At 43.4% G+C, this 18,888-nt stretch overlaps 2 protein-coding genes across 2 annotated transcripts in view; one reads left to right on the top strand and one right to left on the bottom strand.

Moving 5' to 3' along the window:
- Positions 1–1,202: 1,202 nt before the first annotated feature.
- On the top strand, positions 1,203–6,505 carry rplp1 (ribosomal protein lateral stalk subunit P1). The gene is made up of 4 exons (XM_023975063.2): positions 1,203–1,424; positions 2,046–2,120; positions 2,427–2,529; positions 6,383–6,505. Exons 1-4 carry the CDS (start codon positions 1,353–1,355, stop codon positions 6,466–6,468), a joined length of 336 nt encoding a protein of 111 aa, XP_023830831.1. The 5' UTR covers positions 1,203–1,352; the 3' UTR covers positions 6,469–6,505.
- Positions 6,506–6,643: 138 nt separating this feature from the next.
- The window catches only part of LOC111955029 (focal adhesion kinase 1-like), a 107,704-nt gene continuing 95,459 nt past the window's right edge, over positions 6,644–18,888 (bottom strand). Inside the window, 10 exon segments of the mRNA XM_070436024.1 lie at positions 6,644–8,256; positions 8,403–8,483; positions 8,783–8,938; positions 12,911–13,014; positions 13,340–13,385; positions 14,146–14,208; positions 16,527–16,589; positions 16,592–16,668; positions 16,970–17,032; positions 17,035–17,101. Coding sequence (XP_070292125.1) covers positions 8,038–8,256; positions 8,403–8,483; positions 8,783–8,938; positions 12,911–13,014; positions 13,340–13,385; positions 14,146–14,208; positions 16,527–16,589; positions 16,592–16,668; positions 16,970–17,032; positions 17,035–17,101 — 939 coding nt within the window. The 3' untranslated portion in view covers positions 6,644–8,037.

Raw genomic sequence — 18,888 nt, 5'->3', positions numbered from 1 at the left:
AAAACTACCTGGAATACTTTCCATTCATGTTTTTGTAATTTGCCACACCAGTTTTTAGAAATTTGGAGAAAGATTATGTTGTTCATATTTAAAATAGATGCTCTGAAGTGCTATGTGTGCAGCTCCACCACAACCAATGACGCATGCAACCAGTCATCCCAAACCTGCCAGGCACCCCTTGATACCTGCATGACCACTGTGGACACATTTGGTGAGAGTACTTGGAAACCTAAGTGACACCAATTACAGTAGCCTAATAGGAGTAGAAATGCATTGATCCCATGGAGAGGGGAATTGATAGGTGAATTAATAAATGAAAAAGTGGAGCTTATTTGTTTGTATGGTAGTCTATTCCAGACAAAATAACCATACATGGTGAACAGATTTGAGAATTTAGAAGTGTGTGTATATACTACAAACCCCCGAGGTGCCTTATTGCTATTATGAACTGGTTACCAACGTAATTAGAGCAGTAAAAATAAATGTTTTGTCATACCTGTGGTATACGTCAGCCAATCAGCATTCAGGGCTCGAATGACCCAGTTTAAAATAGTAAAGATGCATTATTTCCCTTTTCCATCCACAGGCCAAATAAAGGCCATAGGGAAGTTTTGCGCCAGTGCAAGGACCTGCAAAGGAGCAGCGTCAGGGGCCTCAGTGGATGTGAATGGCAATGGGAACCAAGTCACCTGCTGCTCCAGTAACCTTTGTAACATCAACGGAGTGACTGGTGTTGGGCTAAGCACACTACTGACTCTGGCTGTGTGTTGTAGCCATGCTGTGCTCAACATTCTCTGGCTGCTCTGAGAATTAATGGATGACCTCATAGCATGGGGGAATTCAGGCATAGCCTGCCTCCAGCACAATAGGCAACAATTTCACTTAATATTTACAGTACATTTTATTTACCAAACTAATACAGAGCTCATATATATTGTTTGTATTTATATTGAATTAATGTGACAATGTTGTGCGGTAATAAAAGGTATGCATTGTATTTATATGGCTTTGGCTGTGATGTTTTGTATTGTGTTAAATAACTGTGGTAAATAGTTTGGCCCTATGTGAAGAGAATAAACAAAGATTAATCTTTGGTAAAAACAAGTAAACTGGTTTTATGTTTGCTCTACAACTGGTATACATTAGCATTGACTCCTCCCATAGAAGTGACGTTTAACAACATATAAACATATGTCCCGCCCTTTTTCATTCCCTTTCCGCTAAAATCTAAGTAGTAAGTCAACGTGCTTAAGGTGCTCGGTTCTTCTTTTGAAGCTAAGGCCCTGAATCCGGCGACTAGCACAACTAAAATTAGGCATCCGACGCCCAAACTATAAGATCTACATAGAAAGATGGCATCTGTATCTGAACTCGCTTGTATTTACTCTGCCCTCATCCTCCACGATGATGAAGTCACGGTCACAGTAAGTCCTGCTTCCATTACCTGCATAAAATGGCGCCTTCGCTGGCCTCTGTATCTAACCAGGCAGATTTGGAAGACTGGTTCTTGTCGTTAGTGCCGAGGTAGTGTCTACGTGAATACGAAGTGAGAGTATGCTAGTTATATAATTGCAGTTAACTGTTCAAAATGATAGCTTACTAGTCGGCAATGTCAGTAGTTAGCTAACGTTAGTTAGTTAGCCGGTGCCGCAGCCACCATGAGTAGTCTTCTATTCTAGCCAACAATGTGCTGTTGCTTGAGGCATTGCTACTCTAGCCTGCAAACTAGCTAACCCCGGTGCCTTAGTCAAATCTGTTTATTGCAAATTGCTAGCTAACCAACGTTGACTATTCGGAACATTTATTTGCCCGTATCTTTTTGGCGCTAACTTTAGCATGTTAACGCTGGTAAACGATCACATGTGAATGCGATGAAGGCAGCCACCAATGGCTGTGGTTTCTTCCCACTTTGGCTTTTGCCAGTTGCCAGCTAACTTGTTTACTAACCTGACAAAGGCTAAACAACTCCAGTCTGATGGTAGTTTTGGCTTCATGGTTGTAGGGGTCTGTGATGTCTAATCTAATATTTCTCCATGTGTTTGCAGGAAGACAAACTGATGGCTCTCATCAAGGCTGCCAATGTGACGATTGAGCCTTTCTGGCCCAGTCTGTTCTCCAAGGTGAGTGAAGCCCCTTTCTCCATCACCTTACACGCATGCAACAGGGTTATGCATTTGTTATTGGGGAATCCTCTGTGGCGCTTCCAATTTATTCCTTCAGTGTCATCCACACATTCCTTCATATCTATGGTGTAAGACCTTCCGTCTCTACTAGTTTACTGTGGTGTGTGAACTTTTGTAATAAAAAAAAAAACAATGGCGATGCCACTTTGTTGCTTTCTGTAAATTATTATACTCGGACATGTAGTCATTCATGTGTAAAGGCTACACTGTCTGACCCTATCCTGCTTCCTGTCTGTGTTACAGGCCCTGGCCAGCGTAGACATTGGCAGCCTGATCTGCAACGTGGGTGCAGGTGGTGGAGCTGCACCTGCCGCTGGAGGCGCTGCACCTGCTGCAGACGCACCAGGTAACAAAGGCCTTGTTTGGACAGGAATAGTATTACTACAGCCGTTGGTTATGTCATTATTTTGTGATGGAAACCTGGAGGTTTTTATTCCAGGCATGAATATATTCATGTCTAGACTAGAGGTCGACCAATTAACCTCTCTAGGGTATGTGGGATGGTAGCGCCTCACCTCGTCAACAGCCAGTGACACTCCAGGGCGCCAAATTCAAAACAACAGAATCCCATAATTAAAATTCCTCAAACATACATGTATTTTACACCATTTTAAAGATACACTTGTTGTAAATCCAGCCACAGTGTCCGATTTCAAATAGGCTTTCTGACGAAAGCAAACCAAACGATTGTTAGGTGAGTGCCTATTCATAGAAAAACACAGCCATTTTTRCAGCCAAAGAGAGGAGTCACAAAAGGCAGAAATATAGCTAAAATTAATCGCTAACCTTTGATGATCTTCATCAGATGACACTCATAGGACTTCATGTTACACAATACATGTATGTTTTGTTCGGTAAAGTTCATATTTATATCCAAAAATCTAAGTTTACATTGGCGTGTTATGTTCAGTAGTTCCAAAACATCCGGTGATTTTGCAGAGAGCCACATCAATTTACAGAAATAGTCATCATAAATGTTGATGAAAATACAAGTGTTATACTTTGAATTTTAGATCCACTTCTCCTTAATGCAACCGCTGTCAGATTTCAAAAAAACTTTACGGAAAAAGCAAACCATGCAATAATCTGAGTACGGCGCTAAGACGACAAATCGACCCAAAGAGATATCCGCCATGTTGGAGTCAACATAAGTCAGAGATAGCATTATAAATATTCACTTACCTTTGGTGATCTTCATCAGAATGCACTCCCAGGAATCCCAGTTCCACAATAAATGTTTGTTTTGTTCGATAATGTCCATTTATGTCCAAATTCCTCCGTGCAAGTCCAGCGGAAAGTACAGACAAAAAGTTCCGTTACAGTCTGTAGAAACATGTCAAACGATGTATGGAATCAATCTTTAGGATGTTTTTAACATAAATCTTCAATAATGTTCCAACTGGAGAATTCCTTTGTCTTGAGAAAAGCAAATGGAACAGAGCTCGCTCTCACGTGAACGAGCATCACGAGCTCAAAGCATTCTGCCAGACCTCTGACTCATTCCCCTCTCATTCGGCCCCACTTCACCGTAGAAACATCAAACAAGGTTCTATAGACTGTTGACATCTAGTGGAAGCCGTAGGAAGTGCATCATGACCCCATTTCCACTGTATCTTGGATAAGCAAAGAGTTGAAAACCTACAAACCTCAGATTTCCCACTTCCGGGTTGGATTTTTTCTCTGTTTTTTGCCTGCCATATGAGTTCTGTTATACTCACAGACATCATTCAAACAGTTTTAGAAACGTCAGTGTTTTCTATCCAAATCTACTAATAATATGCATATCCTAAGATCTGGGCCTGAGTAGCAGGCAGTTTACTCTGGGCATGCTTTTCATCCGGATGTGAAAATACTGCCCCCTACCCCAAAGAAGTTAATTAGGGCCGTTTTCTAGTTTTCATAACAATCAGTAATCTGCATTTTTGGATGCAAATTATATTGCACTCCACGAGGAGACTGCGTGGTAGGCTGACTACCTGTTACGCGAGTGTAGCAAGGAGCCAAAGTAAGTTGCTAGCTAGCATTAAACTTATCTTATAAAAAAACAATCAATCTTAACATAATCACTAGTTAACTATACATGGTTGATGATATTACTAGTTTATCTAGCTTGTCCTGCGTTGCATATAATCAATGCGGTGCCTGTTTATCATCGAATCACAGCCTATGTCGCCAAACGGGTGATGATTTAACAAGTGCATTTGCAACAAAAAAAAACGCTGTCGCTGCACCAATGTGTACCTAACCATAAACATCAATGCATTTCTTAAAATCAATACACAAGTATATCTATTTTTWAWTTTTTTWAAATCTGCATATTTAGTTCATATTGCCTGCTAACATGATTTTCTTTTAACTAGGGAAATTGTGTCACTTCTCTTGCATTGTGTAAGCAGAGTCAGGGTATATGCAACAGTTCGCCTGTCCCATTGCGAACTGTGAAGACCATTTCTTCCTAACAAAGACTGTAATTAATTTGCCAGAATTTTACATAATTATAACATTGAAGGTTGTGCAATGTAATATTTAGACTTAMGGATGCCACCCGTTAGATAAAATATGGAACGGTTCCGTATTTCACTGAAAGAATAAACATTTTGTTTCTGGATTTGACCGTATTAATGACCTAATGCTTGTATTTCTGATATATTATAATTAAGTCTATGATTTGGTAGGCAGCAGCAGGCTCGTAAGCATTCATTCAAACCGCTTTCCTGCATTTGCCAGCAGCTCTTCACTGTGCTTCAATCATTGCGCTGTTTATGACTTCAATCCTATCAACTCCCGAGATTAAGCTGGCAATACTATAGTGCCTATAAGAACATCCAATAGTCAAAGGTATATGAAATACAAACGGTATAGAGAGAAATAGTCCTATAATAACTATAACCTAAAACTTCTTAACTGGGAATATTGATGACTCATGTTAAAAGGAACCGCCAGCTTTCATATGTTCTCGTGGAACTTAAAAGTTAGCTTTTTTACATGGCACATATTGCACTATTACTTCTCCAACACTGTGCATTATTTAAACCAAATTGAACACATTAATTTATTTGAGACTAAATTGATTTTATTTATGTATTATATTAAGTTAAGTGTTCATTCAGTATTGTTGTAATTGTCATTATTATATATATTTATTGTCTAGACTAGAGGTTGACCGYTTATGATTTTTCACCACCGATACTGATTATTGGAGGACCATAATCGGTCAACCTCTAGTCTAGACAATAATAAGCTACACTGATAACTCTTGGTTGGCTGCCAAATGTGTAGGTGTCCCCATAATATTTATTTTAGTGATCCACTGTAAATGCCCCCAATCCTGCTGTGAGCTGCTGAACAGTGCACTGCACTAGAGATGCGTTATGGATGAGAGAGTGAACTTGCCATTTCCAAAAAGTTCAGCGGAGAATTGGGGATGCACATTTAGAGCCCAAGTCTCATTAAATAGGCCTAGGCACAGTACTTTTTTGAACATTTAATTAAACTGATGTATTTGGCGATTAACAACGTATAGCTTTGTTGATACATATAGTTAATTCGTATGAAATATATGCGCAGCATTTATTTTCTTGCTCAAACTGCATGCAGCACCTGTCAAACTCTATTTTTACACTCCTACCATGTAAAAATTGACATGGCAGATTCGGACTGGACTAAAATTAGATGTGKTGTGTTTTGTGCTCTTAATCCGTTTTCCTCATACAGCCCACCCGGCCATTCTCCCCGCACTAAAGCTGCCAGTCGGAAGCAAGACGCTTTTCGTAGCATATTCTCAAATGCCCAATAAAAATACATTAGTCATTAAGCTGGAATTGTGTAGTATAGGAAATGTGTTCAACAGTAGGCATGTCCCAAAACTCTGCTCAAATGTCCTTGAATTGCCACTATCTGTGTGAACCCTGAGCATGGTCTCTGAGCCAGCGCTTACTACTATCAGTGGTTTAAAAACTGACTGTGATCACTTCCTGTTACGCCCACAACAAACGTCTCTGGCGCTTGCAAGCACCGGCTAGGCCGGCGATAGTAGCCTGGTTTCCACTACAGCAGTGTCTTTCCCTTTATTTACCCAATTTGTCACCAATGGGTTTATTTCACCTAAATCAGACCGTGGTAATTTAATTATGGTTTTAACTTGGAGGATATTTCATGGTACATGTACTGATGCCATACCTTGTTTTCCTGCATTACAGCCAAGGAGGAGGAGAAGAAAGAAGAGAAGAAGGAAGAGTCAGAGGAGGGTTCCGATGACGACATGGGCTTCGGTCTTTTCGACTAAACCAGTTTTTGTAACAAATAAAATCAAAGAAACTGAACTGGCAATATTTGTGGTTTCCTTTGAGCATAAGTGTGCTTCATGAAATGACCTGTAAACAATATAATCTAATGMGAGGAATAGTTTACCCTTTGAAATCAACGCCCATTTTATTTCACAGCACACAAGGAAAACACACTTCTGAAGACAAAGAACGATACATTTTATTAGTTTAAGGAACTGTACAGGTTATTCTTCCTGAGAATAAGTTACACCCAAAACAAGCGGTTTGAGATTGTACACATGATAGGGACATTAAGGTCTAACAGTCTGGAGAGGCAGAATCTGTAAACCAGGGTCATTCATTAGGCACCAAACAAAAATTGAACAAGTAAGGACTACCTGAAGTTGTCCAATAAGTGATGCTTATTTTCCATTGCAAAATGTTTTGCTACAGTGTGCCCTAATGAATATGACCGAGACAATGGGGCTTAACCAAAGAAGCAGAAAGGTTTCACTTGGGGCTCTATTCAATCCGTATCGTGGAAGTTCAGCATTACTGGGGCGGCAGGTAGCAAGTCGCTCTGGATAAGAGCATCTGCTAAATGACATGTTATAGTCGGCTCAATCTGAAAATACATTTCTATTGTGCAATCTAACGCTTTATTGATCCAGATTGAATAGAGCACCTGGTTTAAATATACAAAAACAGTGATACGGGAATGGCTAGCAATGGGACTGTATAACTGCCAAACTATTGGATGATTCAAATCATTTGGCACGTGATAGTTCATCTTCACTGTGGAACTTAAATGTGCCTCCCCCTTATAACATTTCAATCCCAGAAATGCTGAAAAATATATCTGTATATTTACTATTAGTTAACTTAAAAAGTGGCATGTGACATGTTTGAAAAAACAATTTATTTTTTGCTGTGTCGAGAGGTGCCTGAGTCTGTAAGAGGATGAAAAAATGAGCTTCCAAAATATATAATTCTAGTGGAGTGTTGGGATGAGCATTATATGCTGTGATACTGTAGGGAAGGTAAGTGTTTTAACATTGAGATCTCTCAGAAACACAATGTTAATCATTACCATTTATAGCTTGTAGTTCTTCAATGGATCAGATGTTCCAGTTAGAATATAATCTATTTCCTCTTCTGTGATAATTAGAATTATTAGCCACCTGGAAGAAGACGTCTGACGTGAGCTGAACTTCACCTCTGGATAAAAAAAAAAACAATCAGCACAAACGAGACGCAGCCAAATCTAATAAAACAAGAGTTTGTATGTAACTGATCTCCAACCATCCAGGGATCCTGGAGTGCAGCGACAGACAAAACACAAGTCTATAAAAAGTTTTTAGGAAGGGGGTGGAAGGGTACGATCAGGTCGAGTGTCCACTTCGGTCTCTGTCCTGTAGTATCAGGAGCTCTGATCGAGGTGTGAGCTGAGCAGTCTTGACTTGTGACATTGTGCAGATTGCTATGGGAGCTGAAACCAACCAGCTCTTTCCACAGCAGACTCGCTTCCCTCTGTTATATCCCTCCCCTTGGAGGTCTTCCATGCCCAGGGAGCTAGGTACCGGAGGTGGCTAGTGTGACCCCCGGGACTGGGCATGGATCATCTTGAGCCGGGCCTGGTCGATGACGTCCAGCAGGTTCTTGGCATCCACAGCCAGGGCATGTGCGGCAGTCAGCATTTGTTTCTTGTAGTCCTGCTGCAAGCTGGTGAGGACATACTGCTGGGCCAGCTTCATCTTGTTGATCAGCTCGGCCAGGTCAGAGTTCAAGAGCTTCTGGGCCATCTCAATCTGCAGAGGAAGACAGGAGTTAAAGAACACACAATAGACAACTGTCTTTTACATAACTTATTTTGTCCTCAGACACAATAGGACAACAGTCTTGAGTATTAACAGACAGGCAATATGTTTATTTGTAATGAAGAGTTGTTAATCACCTCTCTGTGTGTGCTTGCTGGTAACACTGGTATGGTCTCGTCCACTGTGGCCAATAGGGTTCTCAAAGCTAGTCCCACCTCCTGTGGAAAAAAAGAACCAGGATATCACTAATATAAATCAAAGCTGCAATGGCTGAGAAATCAGTGTCCCTCGACAAGAGAAATAATACCATWCGCTCTTGAGGAATGATCACCAACATATGACAATGATTCAACAATAAACATATAATTCATGTCCTCTCTAGCTCAGTTTGTAGAGCATYGTGCTTACAACAGCAGGATAGTAGGTTTGATTCCCGGGACCACCAACATGTAACAAATGTACTAAGTCACTTTGGATGATCGTGTCTGCTAAATGGCTTATATTATTATAGCCTTACCTTGACCATAGGGACGTACTCCTCTGGAGGGGCTGGCTGGATCTTACTGGACATCTCTATAACAGCCTTGACCAGGCCCGTCACGTTCTCATACACCTTGTCGTTGGAGCGGTCCAAGTTGGCCGTGGGGGGAGGGCTGATCTCCTGAGGCTGGATCTACACACCATGGGAATGAGTTGGTTCACATACAACATAGTGAGGGAAGTGAATCTTTCTCCTTCAAATAATTTGAGTGATTCTACGGTGAATCTATTATGATAAAGTGTGATTATGCTGATCTAATGGGACCCAATTGAGTGTCAGTGTTCTAGAGAAAATAAGCTAGGTGATTTTGTCTGACTTGATTTTTGAACAGAAGTGTCCCAGCTGTCCTATCCACTGGAACCACAAGGTGGTGTAAAGCTAAAATGGTTTTGTTTCTGTAACCACTAGCAGCCAGCAATTTATAGATTAATCAAGTATTTTACAAAGTGAACACTAGACGACAGTATTTGCCAGAATTACTGTAACTCGATTCACAATATGAGAGCATACAATCTCTGAACATGGTTGTGAATGACGTGTGATGAATTGGACAACCCAAAACAGACATCTAGACAAACACACACGCCACGGTCCAGAGAGGAGGCAGATGGTGGTGTACTATAATCTACTAAACTACAGTTAGTAATGGTAACTATGACTACACAGCCCAACATGCATCACACCATACCACAGGGAAGAGAGTCATCAATGGAGGCCTAAATATATTTATTATTTCTCCCACTAATTCATTTGACATTAGTACTGTGACTGACAAACAAACCAATACAGTAATTTGGTCATTACTGAAATGACTGCCACTGAATACTAGAATGATTTGCTTTGTTTATGGCTTTCTTTGCCAAGCCTCACTGGTTTTAGAACATGGGCCTGGATGAAGTGGCCTCATCCGGAGTAGTCGCCTCTAGACACTGAACTAAGACCAGTTTGTGTTGCCCCCTCTAATGGTTACGGTTAGGATTCAGGGAGAGTAAAGTGATCTTAAGGCCAATGCCACTATGCTAAGAAGGTTTGATGACTCCTGTACAGTGGTAGAGAATGTGTTATTAGAGCGCTCCCTAGTGGTCAGACAGTGACTGACAAACACAGAGCTCTTACCCTCCAGGGCTAAAGGGCAACAACAGTAGGTTGGTGCAGAGGCAAAACAAGGGAGGGTGAGCGGGAGGGAGAGGGGAGAGGGGGATGCAGGGAAAACAAGAGAGATAAAAGATTAACACTGCAGAACAGAAGGCAAGAGGCAACGCATGCAATGCATCAACACAATACAAGCAGATAGGGTCGTGTTCATTAGGGCACACCGTTTTAAAACACTTTGCAATGGAAAATGAAAATGGGCATTTTTTACTGGAGAGTTGAGATAGTATCTCCTGTTTCAGTCTGTTTCAAGTGATAAAGGTCTGAGTGCTAGTTGGATGTTGCAGTGAGAAAAATATCAAAAGGTCTGCACTCTATCGTATTCAGAGTTGCTGTATTGTACATCATGACGTTAGCTTTCGCCGGCCAACTGAGCATGGAGTCTAAAACCTTTGATCCAGGATCATGATCAAAAGACGGTGAGAAGGGAGCTTTGGATTTCACTGGGGTCTGTCTTGTTAGGAAGCACTGTGTTTTCCTTGGGCTTCTCTATACTCCACTGCACTACAAGCRTCTGTTTTAATTGGGTTTTATTTTCAGAGCTAGAAGAAGAGCGGCCTCGCTAAGGGTCTCCTTTCAAACTGCCTGCTTGGAAAGTTACGAGAGAGAAAAAGCACTCTCCATTCCAACAGTCTTCATTTCACTGGCTTCTCTCGAAATGGACGGTTGTTGCATAACTAGGATCCAAAATAAAAGCCCAGAAAGTGTGGTTTTACCGTGGGCCTTTTCTTGGCCGGCTTGGCAGCGTCTGTCTGGGTGGGGCTGTGTGGCAGAAAGGTCGCGACCCTGGCGGTGTAGGGGTGGGATGATCTTTATCTAACCACCAACCTCCCCATGAGAATGATAGATTGCCAGGAAAAAAACTGCCTTTTATGTTTTGGGACAGTCATTGTATATTTTAGATTCCCATGGACAAGCATGGTGCTGGGTATGTACAGTGCATATGGAAAGTATTCAGACCCCTTGACTTAATAAGGCTGTAACATAACAAAATGTGGGAAAAGTCAAGGGGTCTGAATACTTTCCGAATGCACTGTACATGTAAGTGTATGTGTTTGTTCTAAGTGCAGATAAGTGTATGTGTGTGTGTCTTGTGTATCCACTGGTGTCTTTAGTGTGTATTTCTATATCTGTCCATGTGTCTAAGTACCATCTCTGTCAGAGAGATGGGCTTTGGGTTGTGCTAGCCTTGCTCTGTGCTGTCTGATACTTGGGAGGGGGAGAGAGGGGGAGAGAGCTGCGCTGATCTAGGAGCCCCGTTCTGTTCTGCCGACTAGGAGCAACTTTACCCGCCTGGGCTCCTGGTGAACCAGGGGAAATACTGACATGTTTTCAGAGCTTTTCCATTCAGATCCCATTCTGCTCTGAATCTGGCTATAGGTTCAAGTTCTCACAGCTCTTGAATAAACTGAGAGGACGTATTTTATGTAAGAACTTATAAAAGGAAGTGGTGATGGCCAGGTGAGAAAGAGAAAGCATGCTTGAAACAGCTGCAGCAACTCATAGCAGTCAAAAGCACATGCATCGTCTCAATATTGAAGTAATGGTCTCTTTCTCATACAACGTCATGGTGGTATTACAGACTCATGGGTTCAGACTCAGAGTTTTTCCCTGACCATGTGACCTAACCAGGAGAAACTCTAGGCCCTGCAACTCCTAGGTATGAGTCATGTAGTCTGGTCCCAGATCTATTGTGCCATCTTGCCAATTCCTAGACAGCCTCCTATGGGAGTTGGCAAGATAGCACACACAAATCTAGGACCAGGCTAAACCAAGCTATGTTTTTTGTAACAGTGACCCTTGAGTAAGACATTAAGACAATGTTGTCTTGTTGCTGTAACGGTGACCCTGGAATAAGACATTAATACAGTGTTGTCTTGTTGCTGTAACGGTGACCCTGGAATAAGACATTAAGACAGTTTGTCTTGTTGCTGTAACGGTGACCCTGGAATAAGACAATGTTTTCTGTTTCTGTAACGGTGACCCTGGAATAAGACATTAAGACAGTGTTGTCTTGTTGCTGTAACGGTGACCCTGGAATAAGACATTAAGACAGTGTTGTCTTGTTGCTGTAACGGTGACCCTGGAATAAGACATTAAGACAGTGTTGTCTTGTTGCTGAACGGTGACCCTGGAATAAGACATTAAGACAGTGTTGTCTTGTTGCTGTAACGGTGACCCTGGAATAAGACATTAAGACAGTGTTGTCTTGTTGCTGTAACGGTGACCCTGGAATAAGACATTAAACAGTGTTGTCTTGTTGCTGTAACGGTGACCCTGGAATAAGACAATAAGACAGTGTTGTCTTGTTGCTGTAACGGTGACCCTGGAATAAGACATAAGACAGTGTTGTCTTGTTGCTGTAACGGTGACCCTGAATAAGAAAACAGTGTTGTCTTTTGCTGTAACGGTGACCCTGGAATAAGACATTAAGACAGTGTTGTCTTGTTGCTGTAACGGTGACCCTGGAATAAGACATTAAGACAGTGTTGTCTTGTTGCTGTAACGGTGACCTGGAATAAGACATTAAACAGTGTTGTCTTGTTGCTGTAACGGTGACCCTGGAATAAGACATTAAGAAAGTGTTGTCTTGTTGCTGTAACGGTGACCTGGAATAAGACATTAAGACAGTGTTGTCTTGTTGCTGTAACGGTGACCCTGGAATAAGACAATAAGACAGTGTTGTCTTGTTGCTGTAACGGTGACCCTGGAATAAGACATTAAGACAGTGTTGTCTTGTTGCTGTAACGGTGACCCTGGATAAGAATTAAGACAGTGTTGTCTTGTTGCTGTAACGGTGACCCTGGAAAAGACATTAAGACAGTGTTTGTCTTGTTGCTGTAACGGTGACCCTGGAATAAGACATAAGACAGTGTGTGTCTTGTTGCTGTAACGGACCCTGGAATAAGACATTAAGACAGTGTTGTCTTGGTGCTGTGAGTGTTGCTGTACCTTGAGCCCCTCGTTGTAGCTGTCTACAGGGTTGAGGCTGGCCAGACTGCCCAGGTGGCTGGGGGCTCCAGGACGAGGAGGCTTCTTAGGAGGGGCCACATGCTCTGAGAGGAAAGAGAGAGGGAAGATAGTTCATGTTTTTGTGAGTGAGTGAGTGAGTGAGTGAGTGAGTGAGTGAGTGAGTGAGTGAGTGAGTGAGTGAGTGAGTGAGTGAGCGAGAGAGCGAGTGAGAGAGTATATGTGTGAGAGAGAGAGAGAGTGAGAGAGTATATGTGTGAGAGGGAGAGTGAGAGAGTATATGTGTGAGAGGAAGAGTGAGAGAGTATATGTGGGTGAGAGAAAGAGTGTGAGACAGAGGAGTGTCACTTTTAGTACACATGTTGACATTCCAGCCTGTGGAGTGACAGATTGTGCTGATGATTGTCCTACCTGGTTTCCCCAGTCCCACTGGTTGGTATATGTGTTGGTTTCCCGTCTGAGGGGAAATAGAAACACAAACAAGTGATTAGAAAGGCACATTGGCACTTTTCTGGCTGGCTGAACGTGCTTTTCCAACAGCACTCAGGATTAGGGCTTCCCATGGCCCAGTCTGTGTGTTATTGTGGGTATTCTGCGGGTAGCAGCATTACATATCTCAGACCTTCCGAGGCACACAGCCAAGTACAGCCATGTTTCACCCAGCTACATTTCTCCAGCTCCTCCCCGAAACCCTCTTCTTCTCTCGCTCTATTTGAACACACTCTGGTGTTTTCTTCTCCCCCCCGCATTCCAATGCTTCCTCTTCTTAGAGAAGAGACCCAGTCAGCCCAGTAGACTTCTGTAATTACTGTGTAAATGGGTCTGGTTGGTTTGTGGGGGCTCTACAGCTGACGCCTGTTTTTAAAGATTATCCAGCAGCAGAGAGAGAGTGTGGATGGCATGAGAAACGCCTGGCTGCAGCCACAGTTTAGTTCCCAACCTCCCTAGTCCCAATACAATTCAGCCTAGGGGGACTGTGATGGTTCAGATAAAGCACTGTGTCCAGCAAGCCACGACATGCAGTGCACTACTAAGGTCTACGCTATAAAACTCAGATAAAATCTATTTCGTATTATAATTCAAATGGAAAAATGTAATAAATACATTGGTTTATTGAAAAACAATATTTCCTGTGTGTTTGTGTGTGAGAGTGTGCGTCCTGGTCCATCCCTCTGGGGGTATGAACTCAAACAAGCGGTGGGCCATGGGAAACTCACCGGACCCTGGAGACTGCAGTCCTCCCGGTCAATGCTGCCCCGCGAGTTCCTGGATTCTGGCTTCTGACGAGAACACAGAACAGAGGGTCAGAGAACTAGCTAGCTACAGCTGACCACCTTTTAGAACCACAACCTCAAAGATTTAAACAACTAGATTTATCAGTGAAACCATCGTTACAGTAGTCTTGAAATAGAATACTAGAGAGTTTCTGTTTCTTACAAAATAACAAGATGGAATTACTGCTGAATTCTCTTTCATGTTTTGTTCCATGAGAGAATAGAACTCACAATTCCGTAAGAAACTGATCTGCTGTTATCCTGCTGTGCTTACACTCATTCTTCTTTGACTACCTCAAAGATCGGTGCCTGCTACCAACGAACAAAACCAAATCAACCAATCATCCATCCAGTTACAAGCTAAACAAGATTTATGGCACCCTGACAGACCACACAGATACTATTTGCATAGAAGAAATCCTCAGCGTTTCAGCAGCATCTTGTCTAAACAACCTTCAGGCAGCCAAGTACCAGTAGTAAAAAATATCCACACAGAAAGCCACCAAGATGACCACCACTCCTTCCCAGTCATGATCTGTACCGGTTTTCCAAAGCAGGACTTGAAAAGGTGCATCCTCTGAGCTCGGTGCCTGTGGAAGTGTGGCTGTGCGGAGAGCGGTGGTCCCATCGGCAGAGTGAGACAAGAAACAACCAGAGTTTTCTGTTGTTGCTGCTGGAGGAGGAAGGCTTAAACGTGCCTGACAGATTCATGCAGAGACTGATCCCACAGCAGACTCTTCTTGCTCTGTGGCTCACACTGACTCCTCTCTCTCTCTCTCCCTCCCCTCTCTCTCTCCCTCCGTCTCTGTCTCTCTKCCCTTCCTCCCMCCCTCTCTCCCCCCTCCTCATACATACAGATAGACAGTGTAGCCTTTTAACTTTCACTAAGGAAATACTAAGGAAGACTCTCAGTGCCGTGCGTTCGTTTGCCAGATCTGCCAAAAGGATCTTTATGACTGAGAAACAGCATGAACCCATCACTGTCTGAGCTTTCCACCCATCTTCCACAATATCTGGCTGGCAGGGGCTGTGGAGAAACAGATTRTCCACAGGAAAGCCTTCTGAGAGGGATCATCAAAGGGTGTGGAGGGACTGTCTCTCATCACTGTGGCTGGCTGCTCAAATACCATTACCGTTTAAGATCACTTTAAACTCACCCTTTAAAACTATTTCAAGTCCTCTGCAATTGTCTTGTTAGACGTGACAACAACACAAACATTTCCAAGGGCCACAAATTTGATCCTTTATCAACATATGTTTTCTACGACTGGCTTTTTAAAAACGTATTTCTCAAACAATGTATACATGGATCATATGATTGAAGAGTAAAAATAGATGAAATATGAAGTAAGCAGCAGGTAGGGCAGCAATGCTGTCATCTTTAAACATCACATAGTTCCTCGGTCTAGCTCTACACAGAGAGAGAGAGAGAGAGTGTTCTAGAATGCTGCTGGCTGATCCATGCATTTATCTCAGGAGGTGAGTCTGTGGTCACAGGTCTGTCTTCCTGCCTTATTTCACTGAATTAAAATAACAATGATCTGAATCTCCTCAGATCGTAGAAACGTAAATGCACCGACCCAGAAGGGGGATGAGGGGCTGAAGGTTGAAATGGTAAAACACCAGCCAGCATGACACTGTAATCAAATCCAGATGTTTACTCCACTAAACAGTCAAATCAAATCAAACTTTATTTGTCATTTGCGCCTGATACAACAAGTGTCGACTTTACCGTGAAATGCTTACTTACAAGCCCTTAACCAACAGTGCAGTTCAAGAAGAGGAAGTCAGTGGCAGACTGAATACAGATATGATGCTTTTGGGGCAGACTGACTGGATAACAGTTTAATGAATAGATAACTAGAGCTTTACAGTCATTTAGTCTTGACATTATATCTTAGGTAGAGAGAGTATGTACCCTGGTCACAAGGATCAAGTGATGGACAATAGTGGTAGAATGATGTAGAGAGCATATGCTTGCTATTTAGGAGTTAGTGAGGTTTAGAGGATGAAAGGTGCTGTTCCTAATGTAAAAACTCTACCAAACAAACCAAGGTGTGGTTGACAGTATATTCGCTGGTTTCTTAACATAATAGAGACAGAGAGACAGCGCAGTGGAAGATGGTACTGGTTGAATAAGGGTCTGTTACCAGGAAGCTACCTTCCAGCTCCAACCAGCGTCTGTCTCTCTCTCTCCCTCCTTCCTTTGCTCTCTCCCCTTCTCTCTCTCCCCCTCCCCCTGTCTCTCCTCCTCCCTCTCTCTCGCTCCTGCTCTCCCAGGATGGTGTGTGTGTGAGAGTAGTGGGTGAATAATGGTCTGTTACCAGGAAGCACTCCTCCTGCTCCAACCAGCGCTGGTCCTCCTCCATCTGCTGCTGCTGCTGCTGCATATCAGCTCGTCCTCCATCAGGTGGGGGGGCAGCACCTGGCCCAAACCATGCAAGTCAACACAACCTCCATCCTGAGGGAGGGAGAGAGAGAGAGAGAGAGAGAGAAGAGAGAGAGAGAGAGAGAGAGAGAGAGAGAAGAGAGAGAGAGAGAGAGAGAGAGAGAGAGAGAGAGAGAGAGAGAGAGAGAAGAGAGAGAGAGAGAGAGAGAGAGAGGGAGAGGATATTGCATTAGTATTTAGCCTCGTCTGTGATTGCTACAGATGTAGCAAGCTCAGACAATAGCTAATGAAATTCAGAGATTACATTATACAATTGGCAGAAGCACATAGTAAAATAGTCTACATGTATATTTATGTGGAGCTCTCTCTCTCACCTCCATGTTGGGGACCACATGGGGACGTCCCCTGGCCGGTGGTGGTTCCAGGTCTCATGGGGGTCCGAGGACACCGGCCTGGGGAGTACCCGCCACTGGGCATAGCGGGCATGCCATGGGGGCCAGGGTACCCAACCTGGATATGGTAGGACAGACAACAGGTGAAAATGTTGTAAAGCTCTAGCATTTCTTCTTAGCTAGCTACATAGCCGTCTTTGTATCAAAGATAATTGCGTAATTATCGTATTCCGTCGTCCTAACGTAGTCTACACTGCTATCTGCCCAGCAGCTAGCCAGCTAGCAAACGTCTACCGAATAGCAGCACTGTAGAAACTATTACACTCAACTGAACAACTTGATTAGTGTAGTGTTAGCTAGCTACATAGTTGTCTTTGCTGTCTTCGTATCCAAGATAATTGTGGAGTTTAGAGTGTGTGTTTGAGAGTGATTATCTTAATTTACAGAGGTTAGCTAGCCAGCTATTTATCGTCCTTAACGTAGGAGACACTGCTAGCTAGCCAACAGCTAGCCAACGTCTACCGAATAGAACTTCCGCACTCAACAACCCGGTCGCATTCCGCTTCGCTCCACAGGTAGTATCACATTTTCATTTCATTTCATTACAGTACAACGGTTTGATTTGTTTGATCGTAGCTAGCTACATAGCTAGCTACATAGCCGTCTTTGTATCAAAGATAATTGTGTAGTCTAGAGCGATTTTCTAGGTTAGCTAGCCAGCTATTGTCGTTCTTTTAACGCACGTAACGTAATCAACACTGCTAGCTAGCCAGCTAGCCCGAAGTAGCAGCACTGTAGAAACTATTACACTCCAACGGAACGACTTGATAGTGGCAGTGTCAACAACGCAGCCACTGCCAGCTAGCCTACAAAGTCAACAAAACGCAGCCACTGCCAGCTAGCCTACTTCAGCAGTACTGTATCATTTTAATCATTTTAGTCAATAGATTCTTGCTACGTAAGCTTAACTTTCTGAACATTCGAGACGTGTAGTCCAGTTTGTCATTCGAATCTCCTTTGCATTAGCGTAGCCTCTTCTGTAGCCTGTCAACTATGGTCTGTCTATCCCTGTTCTCTCCTCTCTGCACAGACCATACAAACGCTCCACACCGCGTGGCCGCGGCCACCCTAATCTGGTGGTCCCAGCGCGCACGACCCACGTGGAGTTCCAGGTCTCCGGTAGCCTCTGGAACTGCCGATCTGCGGGCCAACAAGGCAGAGTTCATCTCAGCCTATGCCTCCTCCAGTCCCTCGACTCTTGGGCACTGACGGAAACATGGATCACCACAGATAAACACTGCTACTCCTACTGCTCTCTCTCGTCCGCCCACGTGTTCTCGCACAGACCCCGAGAGCTTCTGGTCAGCGGGGTGGTGGCACCGGGATCCTCATCTCTCCCAAGTGGTCATCTCTCTTCTCCCCTTACCATCCTGTCTATCGCCTCCTTTGAATTCCATGCTGTCACAGTTACCAGCCCTTCAAGCTTAACATCCTTATCATTATGCCCTCCTCAGGTTCCCTCGAGATTCATCAATGAGCTTGATGCCTTGATAAGCTCCTTTCCTGAGGACCGGCTACCTCTCACAGTTCTGGGCGACTTTAAACCTCCCACGTCTACCTTTGACTCATTCCTCTCTGCCTCCTTCTTTCCACCTCCTCTTTTGACCTCACCCTCTCACCTTCCCCCCCTACTCAAAGGCAGGCAATACGCTCGACCTCATCTTACTAGATGCTGTTCTTCCACTAACCTCATTGCAAACTCCCCTCCAAGTCTCGACCACTACCTTGTATCCTTTTCCCTCTCGCTCTCATCCAACACTTCCCACACTGCCCCTACTCGGATGGTATCGCGCCGTCCCAACCTTCCGCTCTCTCTCCCCCGCTACTCTCTCCTCTCCCATTCCT

This window comes from Salvelinus sp. IW2-2015, linkage group LG30 (genome assembly GCF_002910315.2).
Source record: "Salvelinus sp. IW2-2015 linkage group LG30, ASM291031v2, whole genome shotgun sequence".
Lineage (NCBI taxonomy): Eukaryota > Metazoa > Chordata > Actinopteri > Salmoniformes > Salmonidae > Salvelinus > Salvelinus sp. IW2-2015.
Note: the sequence above shows the minus strand (reverse complement) of the source record. Positions and strands in the feature narration are given on the sequence as shown.

Excerpts from the sequence above, each read along its gene's own strand:
- rplp1 (XM_023975063.2), top strand. The coding sequence starts at position 1,353 with ATGGCATCTGTATCTGAACTCGCTTGTATTTACTCTGCCCTCATCCTC. Across the intron at positions 2,121-2,426 it reads GGCCCAGTCTGTTCTCCAAG|GCCCTGGCCAGCGTAGACAT; the intron begins GTGAGTGAAGCC and ends TCTGTGTTACAG. Across the intron at positions 2,530-6,382 it reads ACCTGCTGCAGACGCACCAG|CCAAGGAGGAGGAGAAGAAA; the intron begins GTAACAAAGGCC and ends CCTGCATTACAG.